General features: G+C 50.7%; 2 protein-coding genes across 4 annotated transcripts in view; one reads left to right on the forward strand and one right to left on the reverse strand.

Annotated features, from left to right (window-relative positions):
* Positions 1-15734, reverse strand: part of SLC39A11 (solute carrier family 39 member 11) — a 428375-nt gene that overhangs the window by 388308 nt on the left and 24333 nt on the right. The window lies entirely within an intron of this gene.
* Positions 6469-13089, forward strand: SSTR2 (somatostatin receptor 2). Its single transcript, XM_040452261.1, has 2 exons — positions 6469-6585; positions 10832-13089. Exon 2 carries the CDS (start codon positions 10925-10927, stop codon positions 12032-12034), a length of 1110 nt encoding a protein of 369 aa, XP_040308195.1. The 5' UTR covers positions 6469-6585; positions 10832-10924; the 3' UTR covers positions 12035-13089.

The following is a 15734-nucleotide window of genomic DNA, read 5'->3' on the forward strand; positions in this document are numbered from 1 at the left end:
CCCCCCCCCCCCCCCCATCAACCCTCTGTTCTCAGTTAAGAGTCTCTTATGGTTTGGCTCCCTCCTTCTCTAACTTTTTTTTTCCCCCTTCCCCTCCCCCATGGTCTTCTGTTAAGTTTCTCAGGATCCACGTAAGAGTGAAAACATATGGTATCTGTCTTTCTCTGTATGGCTTATTTCACTTAGCATAACACTCTCCAGTTCCATCCCCGTTGCTACCAAAGGCCATATTTCATTCTTTCTCATTGCCAAGTAGTATTCCATTGTGTATATAAACCACAATTTCTTTATCCATTCGTCAGTTGATGGACATTGAGGCTCTTTCCATAATTTGGCTACTGTTGAGAGTGCTGCTATAAACATTGGGGTACAAGTGCCCATATACATCAGCACTCCTGTATCTAGGGAGCTTTTAAAAATCATCTGGGCCCCATCCCAGCTCCATTAAATCAGGATCGCTAAGCACGGGGCCCAGGCCACCTTTAGTTTTGAAGACGCCCCAGGTGATTCTGGTGCGCAGCCTGGCTGTGAGGCCCTGAACCAGATGCCCTCTGAGTGCCGCTGGGCTTCTGTGAGTCTATAAATCCAATCCGAAAGGCAGCCCCCCTTTTCCAGGAAGAGGCCTCCCCAGGGAGCAGGCTAATCAGGCAGCTGGACATGGGGTGGGGAGGGGGGGTGGAGGGGAGTGGGGGAGAGGCAGGTCGTGCAGCAGGAGAGCACCAGATACTCCTGGCTCCGTCTGGAAGGGGGAGGATAAATGGGTCCTGGGAGGACCGGATGGCTGTCAGGGCCTCAGAGGACTTGGATGCAATCCAGAACTCACCAACATGCACGGTGAGGCTGGGGGGGAGCACCGGAGGGAAAAGTGCTTGAAACAATTCAGGCTATTCACGGGGGAAAGAAAGACCCTCTCCTACCTTAATCAGCCCCTGAGAGTGATTACAGGTGGGAAGGGGCCCCCTCTCCTACATGTGTGGCCCTGCAAAACCATGCCTCAGGCGTTGGTACTTGGAGGGGCAGAGTGGTTCAGCTCTGTCTCTGGCTGGGTAGCTGTGTGGCCCTAGGCATGGTACTTAACCTCTCTGTACCTTGGTTGCTTTGTTCACAAATGGGGATGGTAATATGGTGATGTGCTCGCAGGGTTTCAGTTAGGATAAATGAGTAAGTACAAAGTGTACAAAGTACACAGTGCCTGGCACACAGTAAACGCTTAGCGTTAAAAATTCTTCACAGGGAAAGATCCCAGGGTTAAATAAGTTGAGGAAACACCGTGTCTAAGATAAATAGCCTCCTTCTCTGCTCAAAGTAACAATACTTTGCTCTGAGCTGTCAGCACAGAGCCCGACGCGGGGCTTGAACTCACAAACCATGAGATCATGACCTGCGCTGAAGTCAGACGCTCAACTGACTGAGCCCCCCAGGTGCCCCAAAATACCACCAAGAACAATAATGGTATGTATGCCAAAGGTTGAGAGGATTAAGTGAGATAATGGATGTATGAGACCCTCAGCCCTCCATGCACATAATGGGTACTTAATAAATGTTACCTATGAGTGTTATTAATATGCGGGTGGGTCTTTCAGAGAAGGAGAGGCATTTCACAGACCTGGGCTCTTTTTCTACACAACATCTCCCAGAATCAGTGCTCCAGGAAGCACACTCTGGAAAAAAAAAAAAAATCACAGAGCACGGGTGGCCACATGTGTCCCCACCGTGTTGCCAAGGGACCGAAAAAGAGGAGGCTGGCCAGGGCAGGGGCGGCAGGGACTTGGCCATCAGGAGTAATGTACCGATGGAAGGGAAGAGCTGGGCCTCTACTGCTCCGGCTCCCACACACCACGTGGGGCGGGGTGCCTGTGGGAGGGGCAAGCGTCTGTGACGGAGGAGAGCCCATTTGACCCTTGACTTTGCCACTGTCGGTGGAGGGGGAGACCCGGGACAAGGCACGGTGCTTCTTGGAGCTTTGGTATCTTTCCCTGTATAATGATGGGATGTGGGCTATAAACTTGAGAACGTCTAAGGTCCCTCTGGGTCCCGGATTCCATTTATGTGCATTTCTGCCACAATGGGGGAGGCGAGAGAAAAAGGAATAATGTCTAAGCCTGGGTGTCTTCTAACCATGATCCCTGGGTCTAGACTTAATTTGCAGTGGTTTCCAGCAAGGTTCTAAGGCCTGCTCGCGCACTCAGCCATTGTATTCTGTACGGATTGAGGATGTTAATAGAATAAAGGGGTGAAGTGTCAAGCCAAACCTATCTGTCACGGGGTGGGGGAGAGAGAGAAGCGAAGACTGGTCCTCACGTCAACCCCTTCTGTATCCGAAGAGACCATTAAACCCACTCTGCCAAGTGGCCAGATCTTTAAAAGAAATTGTTTACATATTCTATATCTTCCAAACTAAAGGTCAGGACTCCGATGTGGGAAAGGATTTTTTTGTGCCACCAGGTACAAGATGCAACCTCAGAGACGGAATGTGGAAGGTGACATCCCAATTTTGGCCAAGTGCAGTTGGTTTAGGGATGACAAGGGACAAAACAGCTGAAAATAGTGTCCCCCCCCCAGGTAGTCCAGAAAATACCCTCATCATGCCGGGACCTTCTCTTCCTCCGTCCATCTGTATGTTCTCCGCAACAGGAGCGTTGCTCTTTCCACATTAATAGAAGTGGCAAACTTTGTCCTTGGCATTCCCACAGAGTCAGTAAAAACCACACTGGATGCCTGGATTGGCCTGAACCACTCCCGACCAGGTCCAACCCTCCTCTGGGGGATCTCTAACTTGCCCTTCAGGCTCAACTGCGAGACTTAACGTCCACTAACTGATTGCAGAGGAACAATTCCCCCCCGTTTAGCTTATTAAACCGCTAAGAGATGTAATGACCTACTTGGGATTTGTATCGCTGTGAACTCCTCACCAAAGCAGCGAACGGAGTAGCGCCCCTCCCACCCCATGTCACAGGCTGAGTTCTCACCCCTGGCCCTTTTTCCTGCTTCTGTTCTTAATTTCCTGTTGTCTATTGTCTCTCCGATAAGTGCTGAAAGGGGGAGGGGATTATTTAATTGCTTTAAAGATATCAAACAAGCCAGTGCTCGGGTTATCTCCGCCCCACCCGCTCTCTTTCTCCGGCTCACGGTTGTGTTACTTGGTTACTAACTGAGCCGCAGAGAAGTCGAGGCAGCCCCAGGTGTGACAGTGCAGACTTCATTGGGCAGGTGGAGAGGACAGTCAAAAGAATAGCCATTAGGAGTCAACGAGGGAGCCTCAGGAAGGCTGCTGAGTACAGGCGGTAGCAAAGTCAATGCCTTTCGAGGCATTCAAAGGGGGACGAGGGGGAGGCGTACATTATCCAGACAAAATCAACAATCGCTCTAGAGTACACATTTTCTGCTGTCAAGGTCAATGCTATTCAACCCCATTCACTCTGCCCTGCACAAGAGACAGGTGCACCTGAGGTGGACTGGACCAGCATTTTTTTTTCCAACCTGACATTAGGCAAGGAGAGATTTCACAAGTTAAGGACAGGAAGGGGGATTTCACTGCACTCCATCTCTGAGATAAAGAACATTGTTGGAGGGGCGCCTGGGCGGCTCAGTCGGTTAAGTGTCCGACTTCAGCTCAGGTCATGATCTCACGGTTCGTGAGTTCGAGCCCCACATCTGTGCTGTCAGCACAGAGCCTGCTTCGGATCCTCTGTCCCCCTTTCTCACTGCCCCTCCCCTGCTCATATTCTCTCTCTCTCTCTCTCTCTCTCTCTCTCTCTCTCTCAAAAAAAAAAAATCAACCTAAAAAATTTTTTTAAATAAAAAGGAACATTGTTGGGAGGAGGTGGGTCACCCATTATCCTCCTTCCCTGTCCTTGAAATGTATGTTTCACCCATTTGTCCCATACCAGGGTTCACTTCAAGGGTGCAGCCTTGAGAGAATAAGGTATTACTGAGACCATCAGGTCTAGAAGGCCTCTATAGACACTTTTAAGATTCTGTCAGCACCCAAGGCAAGCCTCCTAAGTCAATTCTCTTGCTTCTTAAAACCGCCACCTACCAATCCGGACTGGCCTGCCTATTTCCTCAGTCTCTCTCTGCCCTCCGTGTAAAGCGCCACTCTCGGATTTCACTAGAGAGTTCCCGAGGTTGCAAACCAACGGGCACACAGAAGGGTGCCAGCTCACCACCCAAGCTGCCTTGAAGGAAGATGATCCTGATCTTCCGGGAGCAATTTGCTCTTGCTGGTACGCTACTCGTACTAAAACAGAAAGAAAAACAAACCAAGCATCGTCCTATCAGGGCCACTGTGGTTGGGGCGGGGGCAGGTGCATAGAGGCATTGAAAGCCAGTGGTTCCTTCTCGTGCAGGTTACAAAACTGTGGTTATGTTTTTAAAGTGTATTTATTTTGAGAGAGAGAGAGAGAGAGAGAGAGGGAGAGAGAGAGAGAAAGGGGAGGAGCAGAGGGAGAGGAAGAGAGAGAAAAATCCAAGCAGGGACTCCAATGCGGGGCTCGAACCCTCGACTGTGAGAGCATGACCTGACCCGAAACGAAGAGCCAGACGCTTAGCCGACTGAGCCACCCAGGTGCCCCAAAACTTGTGGTTACTTTGTTTTTTTAAGCGACACATGTTCAAGACCTTCAAGAAGACAGCATGATCGCAAGGAGAGCAGAATAGGCACTGTGTGGGTCTTCCTTTTCCTACAAACCAGTCGGGTCACTGGTTTTAAACTGGAGATGGCAACAGGGGTTGTTGCACCAGCTGCGTGCCCTGGGCATGCAGAGCATGCGGAATTCTGAGCTCAATCCCACTCTGCCCTCCTGGTACCCTCAACACCCCCATCTCTCCCAGCCAACAGTGAGCAGGGACACCCCTCTTCTAGCGAGCCACCTGCCCCAGCCCCTCTACCCTGCACACAGGAGTCGAGAGAGAAGCTGCTTCCTGGATGGTTTGGAACATGAGGCAACCACTCACTCAACTTCCATCTCGCTCCCGGACCCTAGCAAGAGGGATTCAAGCCCCATCATAACCAACAGCTCAGAAAGAGACGAAACCCAAGGAAACCCTGATCCCTCACCCCCTGCAGCAGCTACCCCAGGACACAGTGTGGCCCAGACAGATACTTGCCGCTGACTGCTACCCAACCGGGCACTTTCTTTCCCAGGTGACTCACCTAGCTCCAGGGCTCCCGCTACCCGCTCCGCACACAGCCTCTGGACTTGTCAGCCCATAGACAAAACTGGAATTGGTGTTTGCTTTCTGTTCCCCGTCTTCTAAAAACTGTACCCAGGGAGGTGAGTTTGTGACTGTGCTTGGAGGAGGGTGAATAAGGAGAGGCTGCAGGATCGATTATGACTTATTAATCTATTGGAACAGAAGCTGAATCATCACAGTCAAAAATGAAAACGTTGTAAAAAAAAAAAAAAAAAAAAAAGAGGCAGGGGGCGCCTGGGTGGCTCAGTGGGTTAAGCATCGGACTTCGGCTCAGGTCATGATCTCACAGTTTGTGAGTGCTGACAGCTCAGAGCCCGGAGCCTGCTTCGGATTCTGTGCCTCCCTCTCTCTGCCCCTCCCCTGCTCGTGCTCTTTCTGTCTCTCAAAAATAAATAAACAGTAAAAAAAAGAAAAAAAAAAAAAGAAAAGAAAACGCTTTCCCCGGGGGATTCAGCTCCCACTTCCTGCGTGTCCCCTCTTGCTCACGCACAGCTCGCAGGAGGGGAGCCGAGCTGGGTCCCGCCAACAGGTGCCGTAGGACAGCGTTACAGGCGGGCGACTGGCTGTATGCCTGTGCACCTCCGAGCACGGAAAGCTGGGAGAGGGCACGAGTCCTCTGCTGAGCCTCGAGCTGAATTCTGGAACCCCTGTGCCAGCTCACACGCTGGCCCGGAGGGGTGCTGGCCACTGCATGAAGTGCTTTCCCCCACACCCATTTCCTCCCTGCTGTCCCCGCGGCCCTGTGCCCCGGGAAGACGGGCTCTGCAAACTTGTCTGACGGGAGATGGCGGAGGTCCCGGCGCGGAGGTCCCGGCGCGGGTCTGGGTCCCCCGGGCCGCCACTCCAGCCGCACGGAATATGCTGGCTGGAACACACCCGATCCTGTGCAAGCGGTAAGAGGGAACGCAGCGCGTGTCCCCGCCACGAGCGTCCGGGAGGCCCGGATCGCTCGGCCCTTCACGCCCCCGCCCCGGTGAGCTCGGCCCCGCAGCCCCCGGCGGGTTCTCCACGCGGCTCAGCCCCGTCCTCCTACGGACCAGCGGGTGGAGCGAAGCTGCCGTGACGTAACCGGGCGGGGGGGGGGGGGAGGCGCGTGGGGAAATGTGCCGAGGGGCCCGGGCTCCGCGGGGCCAGTCCCGGCGACGCAGCCACCCGCGCGCACGCGCTCGCTCGGCCACCCGCGCCCCGAGCCTCAGTCCGCGCTCGGCGCCGGGGGTCTGCGGGCCCTTTGGGCTCCGGGCGGCGCGAGGGGCGAGCGGGAGCCGGCAGCGCGGGACGCCGAGCGCCAGGCGCCGGCCAAGCTGCTGCGCGCCTGGGCGCCCGGCGGGGTTGGGGACGGTCGCTGGGTGCCGAAGAGCCGAGCTAGCCGATTGCAGCGGAAAAGCAAAGGTGAGGCGTGTGTGCGTGTGTGTGTGAGAGAGAGAGAGAGAGAGAAAGAGACGCACTTGGGCACCTGGGTGCATCTGCGCTGCATGGTGGTGCGCGCCTCGGTGTGCCCGAGAGTAGGTCCCGGAGCGTGGTTCTCCGCCCCTGTGCCTTTTGGACGGCGATTTTGGTGGCAAGGAACGACGGCGGGTGCCCTGGAGTGAGTGAGGGCTGTGGATCGTGTGTGCGGGATCTGACGCGTCCGCACCACCGCAGGCTGGTGTGCGTGGCATGCGCCCTTGTCCAGTCCTCGTCCCCCAACCGGCTCGTCCAGGTGGTAGCTGCGACGGGGGACAACTTCTCTCCCAGCCGCCTGCAAAAGAGCCCCCACGCGAGGACGGGGGTGGAGGGTGTCACTGCTGGGGGCTCCTGCGGGGCGTGCATTCGAGATCCAAGCCTGTAAGGGGCAGGCGGTGGAGCGGAGAAAAAGGGTGGCTTCTCCTCTGTTTTTCCTTTCCCCACCTGGGAGACAGATCCCGAGAGGTCTAGGGACTCCTTCCCCAGCACCGGGGAGGAGAGGACAGTTCGCCTATGTTTGGAAAGACCCAACCCCTGAGTGGCCCGCGCCCGGGAGCCGCCGGCCAAACCCCCAAGCGGCTGTTAACAGCTCCCGGCGGCCCTGATGCCTTGGCCACCACCTCTGCGTTTAGCGACGGGGAGTGCTGGCACGACAGTCTTTAATCTCCCCCATCAGCCTCCTGGAAATAGCAGAGGATTCTTTAAGAAACCCTTGGACCTGAGGGCCGTGGAATTGAGTGATGAGGATTTTCTGTGCCAGCCTGGGGAACCAAATGGACTGTCCCCAGTCTCACCTCTCCCCCATGCCCTTTGGCCAGGCTGCCTGGGCTTTCCTCAGGCGCTGTATTGCCGCGGTGGCTAGCACCTGACTATTGTCTCTTTCACCAGCAGGGCTGAACTATGGCTGGCTGGAGACCTACTTGGGTTTAGGTGGCCACTGGGGAAGTGGTGGTGAGGAATGAATGGGGGGCTTGGGGTGGAATGTTGGGAAGAAGGGAAAAGCTGGAGCCCAACAGGATTTAGGACCGCTCCTGATGCCCAGTCCCAATGCCCACACTCGATTCATAGGCTCCCGGAAGGGCAAGGGATACCCCAGACCATTCTCACCCTCCTCTCCAACATAGCCCAGACTCAGTCTCAGAGGAAATCAACAACTAGCCATTGCCAGTGACTAACTCTTAGGCTGGAAAACTAAGGCAAGCAGAATTCTAGCCAAGCTTCCTTGTGTGTCTAACAACCCCAATCCAGCAGGCATTGGTTGCCTAGCATGGAACTCCACTTTCCCCGGGACCCAGATGAAGCAGAAGGTCACTCGGAGACCTTAGGCAGCTGACTTCATTGTTGATGAAATAATAAGAGTCACTGTGACTTAAACTCATTTCTTCCTTGGAGAGGGCTCCCACTCTGCACTGGCTCGCCAGCTTACCACCTCTGCCACCTTCACCAAGCCCTGAAGGCTATGTGCTGCTGCTTCACAGCCTATTTCAGAAAAACAATCACCTCAGGCAATTCCATCCCACTGAGGGAGACCCCAGCCAAAAAGGCAGAGTTAGGGCTGGAGATCAGCATTTGACCCTCCCTCACTGTCCTCCACAGTCATCATCTCCATCTCCAAACCTCTAGACAGCGCTCTGTCCCCCAGAGGTGTTCAGGCTCACTCAGACACTGAAGTGTGACCTTGCATGTTACATAGACGGGACCTTGGAAATGCTAGTGATGAATACACACCCCAGTGCAGGCGGCTTCAACAGGATTCTGGGTCTGTAGAATTAAAGTACCAATAAAACGGTTAGAATAATAGTGGAAACAACCCAAATTAATCCAGGGATACCCAAAATGGTTTCTTTATAATTTCGGTTTCTAAGAGCTGCCAGTTTATGCTTTTTACCCAACGAAGACATTAAATCCTGGGTCCCCAAAGTACTTTGCAGAAAGGTCAGCCACAGAGCCCAGACCCCACTTTACAGATAGTTGCCCGGTAGGGAAATTAGCATAGAGAGGGTAAACAATTGTGCCTGGCAGTGCAGAATGAATCAGAGGCAAAGGTGGGCAAGGATTCTCTAGAACTTGTTGGTGGCTAAGTCCCCTATAGCTCACTAGCAGTCTCTCCAAGCATAAAGGAGCAATCTCCAATCTTCACTCAGGCACCAGGGAAAGTGCCCTGCTCGGGAGAGATGTGTCCACCAAGTGAATTATTCCCACTGTGTGCTGAGCACACCGGCCTTTTACCATCTTCTCTCTTCCTGGAATGACCTCCTTCCTGCCCTTCCTGCTTTATTCTTCATATATTCAAGACCCAGCCTACACATTCCTCTTACGAAGCCTCCTCTGAATCCTTCAGGAGAGGAAGGCATTCTTAAGCCCTTTGTTCATTTCTCCATGCAATTCACACCCAATAGGAGTTGGCTTCCTTGCCTGCCCCCCCCCCCCAAATTACCACCTCCTAGAGAGCACCAGACATGCCCTGTTCATTCCTATATCCCTGGTGTGCAGAACAAAGAATCTGCCCACCCCCCCCCCCCACAGCACTGTTTTTTTTTTTTCATGACAGTACATAAATCACCTAATTATGTGATGGGCTATTGTTTTATGACTTGGGCCAAGCCAGTGGAGTTACAATTATTCTCTGAGCGCTAACGTAAAACAGGAGTCAGCTGTTTTAAACCAAAGCCCAATTATCAGCCACTAGTTTTCCAGTCCACCGAGCAGCAGATATGATGCTGTGAAAAACGCAGAAGAGTCGAGCGTCTTGTGTTTAAATCCCAGCTCCACCAGTTACATACAAGGGAATGGGAGCAAATTACTTCAACTCCCTAAGCCTCGGTTTCTCATCTGTAAAACGGGGACAGTTATCCCACTTCATAGGATGGTGGTGAAGATCAAGGGGATAGAGACGTGAATGAACCAGGTAGTGTTGGGAATGCACTTCTGTGAATGAGCCTGCCTCCCTCACACCTGGCTCCTGTTTTCCTCCTTAACCAGGGGATCCCAGGCAAATCCACTGGAGTGTTAGAAGATGAGCATTCCGGAGCAGTAACCACCCCCCCCCCGGCCCGGGGGGGGGGGGGGGCCCCCCCAGGGACTCTGTGAAGCATGCGAAAGGTCAAGCACTGGGTATTGGAGAAACGAAAACAAGAAACAAACTAAACTAAAACATGCATTTTAAATATAAAAGCAAGCCAGATTTTTATTTTTGATATTTAAGACTATAAATTTATTCATTATGTGAGTAGATTTCAATAAATTAGAGCTAACTCAGATGGCAGAGGAAAAAAGGGGGAAAGAAGTTGTTTTTTGTTTTTTTTTTTTAGTTCTGATTATGAGCTCAGCACAATGCCAGGCATTTCCACATACATTTCATCCCTTAACCTCCATGATGCCCCCATTTTTAAAAATATTTATTTTGAGAGAGGCAGGGGAGGGGCAGAGAGAGAGAGGGAGAGAGAGAGAGAATCCCAAGCAGGTCCCATGCTGTCAGCACAGAGCCCCATGCGGGGCTCAATCCCATAAACCGTGCGATCATGACCTGAGCCGAAATCAAGAGTTGGACGCTTAACCAACTGAGCTGCCCAGGTGCCCCATGACGCCCCCATTTTCACAAATGAGAGAGAGTGAGAGTGGTCGTGTGGCACGAGGTCACACAGGCTTCATGGTGGAACCCTTCTGCTTTACCTCTAAACTCTGGGATTTTTCCACTTGGGATTTTTAGAATGGAAAGACTCCAAAGCAGTCGGCAAGTCAGTGGAGATGTCCTCACAGGGAAAAGGCCAAGAATGCCCATGTCAGACCCCTCAGAGTCAGTGGCGGGACTTCATGCTCTGCCTCTTTACAGTCTGGACCAGTCAACTTCTTAGGAATCAAAGTCCTTTTCTTTTTTTTTTTTTTTTTTTTTTTTTTTGCAGCCTCAGCCATGTCCCACACATGCGTCACCAAAGATGACAAGGTCAACCATGATGACCCGACCCAAACAAACCCTTCCCCCCATCTCCCTACTCCCCTCCCACCCCTGGTGGAAAAACAACTCAAAGAGTCTGCACACTGATAAGAATGGGTCAGTAGCTCTAACGCTGATGCAGAAAGAGAACACGCTTTTCGACTGCAGGGCATGTCTGAGAGGGTAAACCGGAGACCCGGAAAGCTGGCGTGAGTGTAAGCCTCTGACTGGTGGACCCGTCTTCCTTTTTCCTTGCAGATGTCACAGTGGATCCTTTGCCTCCAGGACACCTTAAGGTGAGAGTAAGATCTCTGGCTGGCTGGAATCGGCCTAGAGGAGTGTAAGGCAGCCATGGACATGGAGTACGAGCTACTCAATGAGAGCCGCCCGTGGCTTTCCCCTCCCTTTGACCTCAATGGCTCTGTGGTGGCGGCCAACGGCTCCAACCAGACAGAGCCATACTATGATCTGACCAGCAACGCAGTCCTCACGTTCATATATTTTGTAGTCTGCATCATTGGATTGTGTGGCAATACGCTTGTCATTTACGTCATCCTACGCTATGCCAAGATGAAGACCATCACCAACATTTACATCCTCAACCTGGCCATCGCGGACGAGCTCTTCATGCTGGGTCTGCCCTTCCTGGCCATGCAGGTGGCTCTGGTCCATTGGCCCTTTGGCAAGGCCATCTGCCGGGTGGTCATGACTGTGGATGGCATCAATCAGTTCACCAGCATTTTCTGCTTGACAGTCATGAGCATCGATCGATACCTGGCTGTGGTCCACCCCATCAAGTCGGCCAAGTGGAGGAGACCCCGAACGGCCAAGATGGTCAATGTGGCTGTGTGGGGAGTGTCTCTGCTGGTCATCTTGCCCATCATGATCTATGCTGGGCTTCGGAGCAACCAGTGGGGGAGAAGCAGCTGTACCATCAACTGGCCAGGTGAATCTGGGGCATGGTACACAGGGTTCATTATCTACACCTTCATCTTGGGGTTCCTGGTGCCCCTCACCATCATTTGTCTTTGCTACCTGTTCATTATCATCAAGGTGAAGTCCTCTGGGATCCGCGTGGGTTCCTCCAAGAGGAAAAAGTCTGAGAAGAAGGTCACCCGGATGGTGTCCATAGTGGTGGCCGTCTTCATTTTCTGCTGGCTCCCCTTCTACATATTTAATGTCTCCTCCGTGTCTGTGGCCATCAATCCCACCCCAGCGCTTAAAGGCATGTTTGACTTTGTGGTGGTCCTCACCTATGCTAACAGCTGTGCCAACCCTATCCTGTATGCCTTCTTGTCTGACAACTTCAAGAAGAGCTTCCAGAATGTCCTCTGCTTGGTCAAGGTGAGCGGCACAGATGACGGGGAACGGAGTGACAGTAAGCAGGACAAATCCCGGCTGAATGAGACCACAGAGACCCAGAGAACCCTCCTCAATGGGGATCTCCAGACCAGTATCTGAACTGCCTGAAAAATAAAAAATAGAATAAAACGCCAAGCTCTGCCAAGTGGCAATATGCTCCCTGCCCCCATGCCTTCCCTTCCTCTTGCCCATCACACCTGGCTTCTAGAATAGGGAATTGCTCAGCATGAGTCCAATCAGAGAACAGTGTTTGAGTCTGCTTGTCTGAGTGAATGATAATGTATTAAATTGATTACCTCCCCCTTAAAGCGAACATTTAAATGCAGGCAGACAATTCCAAGTCAGGACAAGAAGAGATCATGCCTGGGTATGATCTGTAGAAATGGTGACGCTCAACAAAGATAGGAAAGTACGTCTGCATGTTCAAAACCTAATATGTAATCTTGTGGTCTTAACGTTTATACTTATCTATTCTATTCCTCTCTAGTCCCTGTACAGTCATTCCTACATTCCCTGTGTTCAAGTACACGAGTAGCGAGTTGAAGTGTGCATAGTATAGGTGGACATTTGTTACAATATGGAACCCACAGAAGTGGACTTACCATGAAGCCAATAAAGTTTAAGCTTCAGGGATCTCACATGCTTGGGCAGTATTTTCACATGACCACATGTTTTCGTAAAAAATTGTAAAAGGAAGATATTTTTGTATTCTTTTTCTTAAAGACATCTCCTTAAAGCTTCCAGCCTCTCAAACCCACCTCTGCCCCCTAGGTATTTGCTTCTATTTAATTTCCAGCAAGTTGGATCAGAGTGAGAAAGGCAAAGGAGTTATTTGAGGACCCAGACTATAAATTCATGTGTTTTCTCTCCTTAGATACAATCAAAGAATCATTCATTTACCCAAAAGAACTTAAATGCTTGGGGGGGGGGTGTCGATTATTGTATTTATCAAGACAAAGCCTGCTTTGTTGTAAGATTGCATTTGTTCCTTCTTAATTTGCTTTGGTCTTTCTTCGGGAGCCATGGAAGGGGAGGGTGGAGGAAATCACCAACATGACAGGCAAAAAGTTGACTGGAATTCTTGTGGGGAAACCATTTAATCCTCCCCCACCATGAAAATAAATGAATAAGAATAAAACAAGATTACACCTTGATGAGAAACCACGAAATTCTTCTTTTAAAAAAAGGCAGACAGGACTCCCTAATGAAAGAAAATGGAAATATAATCTAACAACTCCTTGATTTTTTTTTTTTTTAAGGAGTTGATACAAAGCTAGGCACTAAGAAAACCACAGTACACACTAAAGACCCAAGGATGCTATTCCTGAAACATAGGCATGGGAGCCAGCCAACCAAAATGTAGCAGGTAGGGGGTGCCTGGGTAGGAGTGGTGGCGGGAGTCCCATCCCTCACAGGTATGCCTGTGCCACCTTCCCCGCCCACCATATACAAATTGAACATCGACCTTCAACGCCACAGACTCTGAGCTGTCCTCAAGCATGGTCACAGACAGGCACTCCACACCATCGGGGACATTTTTCTGTGCCTGAAATGGTAGATGGGCTCACGTACAAAGCAGTAAGAGACGAGATGATGCCCATTTCACTGAGCAAAATTTCCAGGGTATGAAGATATAACACGTGGGTGTTTGTAAGGATGCCATCATCTCTGGGTTTCTGTGAAAGCCTCACTCCCTGAGTGTCTCACATATAGATTTTACCATGTTTAAAAAGAAGCCTTCCTCTTCTGGCTCCCTAAGCAAGGCCCATTTGACAGAATGACTAAGAACCCCACCTGTAGCGTTGCTGTTAATGTGCCGCCTTCGTTCTGTCTATATTATTCATGCCACCTCATTCCCGAAAGGACTCACTGCGGCCTAGAAAAATGTGCTCAGTAATATTATGATAGATAAGTAAATCCACGCAAAAACTAAAAGAGGCACAATTATAAGATGAGACTATAGGAAAAGCCGTGACCCAAAAGTGCACGCAGTAAAATCCCACACTCTTACTTAAGGAAAGGTCGGCTATAAGTTCCACTCAGGACTTCTTAGCAGCCACAACTGATGGAAGGTGACTCTTCCTCCTCTTCCACCATAAAAACAAGCAAAGATTTGGAAGGAAATGCTTTAAACCCGGCTTTACCAATACTAATAATATGAGACATTCCCGGGTCTTTGAATAAATGCTGAGTTTTTACTTAGGGAAGTGATTCCAAGGGACCAAGAATTAGTGGAAATAATTTCAGGGAAGACGGACGAACTCTGTAGCACTCAGGCCCCTGCAATCAGACGCTCCCTCCAAGGGGGCCGGGGCCCACAGCAGCCGCCTAAAGTCTTGACACAAAATGCATATCCAGATATATAGTCGCTGCTCATCAGCAGGGCGATCATTCTAAGATTGAAGCTATAATTCTCTCCAAATAAGCAGGCAGGTTGCTACTGGATGAAAAGGAATTCTCCATTTTTCAAAATCTCTCTTTCAAGGATAACTTGCTCTCTGGTGGTTTTCTTTCTTCCAAAAGCGGGAATCAATAGCTGTTTTAATTTAAATGGTAACATAATTTTAATTCCAAAATGTCAGCTTAGCCTCAGCTCAGCATTTAATTATGAATATAAATCTGCTGGATGCTGGGAGAGAACAAAAAGTAAGGCACTCCAGTGAGTTTAGGGCATCTGATCATTTGGATTATGCAAGCTACTATTTAACCTACCCATTCACATGGGTAGTTAAGAGCTGGTTAAACCTAAGTGGATCTGGTGAGAGGTATCAGGAGAGATAATAGGACATTGTGGCCTGTGTTGGACAACGTTAGCTTGCGTTTCAGTAACACGGAGTTGAGGAATAGCGAATATTTGGTGGATTTCGTGCCATAGCTTGGGACAGTCTAGGTGGCCAAGGAGAAGGACAGTGGGTAATGGAAGGACACTGCATTTCCTTCCTTTGTTTTTGGAAGGAGGAAAGGTGGGAGGAGGAGAAGGGGGAAGGGGAGGAGGAGGGGGAGGAGAAATCATGACTCTTCCTCCGTTGTAACTGCTAGGAAATCCTGAGTGGAACTTGTAGCCGACCTTTCCTTAAGCAATAGCGGGGGATTTTTACTGCACGCACTTTTGGGTAACAGCTTTTCCCTTTCCTATAGCCTTGTCTTAAAATTGTACCTTTTAAAAAATTTTTTGCATGGATTTATTCATCTACCGCAAATGGCATGCAGAGGAGAAAACGCGGGCTGGTGGGCGGGGCTTCCAGAGCAGGCAGTAAACTGGAGTCTATTTGCTTACACAGATTTAATCTCCAGTGTTGATGGCTGACCCTTTCAGCCCCAGCTGCCCTAGATAGGAGCACCTCGCTGGAAAAGTGGACAGTGTGGTCACTGAGAGAGGTAGGAAGGAAATGACTGTCGAGATACGTGTTGCTAATCAGCTCCAAATGTGACGGTTCAATCAAGACAGCTAAGTTACGATGGAAGGCAGAGATGAACTTTGGCCTTGCTGAAGGATGATGGCAAGAGAACCATCAGGTCTCCACAGACGGTTGGGAAGGCCCGATTAGTGTTTCTGGAATGTGTGTCATCATAAAAATCACCATAGGCAGCGAGCAAGCCAAGCATTTGAGATTTCTAACAACTTGTAATCAGTCACCTGTCTGATCCCGAGTTTTGCCAGATTCTGAAACACCACATTTCCTATCACAGGTCCGTCCCATCAGAGCAAACCTTCACCTAAGTGGTTGTTCGGCTCCTAATGTGTGAGTTTCTTGGAATATCCCCATAGGCAGCGTCTCAAATTCTTCCCTCTAGCAGT

Source organism: Herpailurus yagouaroundi, unplaced genomic scaffold, assembly GCF_014898765.1.
Source record: "Herpailurus yagouaroundi ecotype Mexico unplaced genomic scaffold, PumYag 206, whole genome shotgun sequence".
NCBI lineage: Eukaryota > Metazoa > Chordata > Mammalia > Carnivora > Felidae > Herpailurus > Herpailurus yagouaroundi.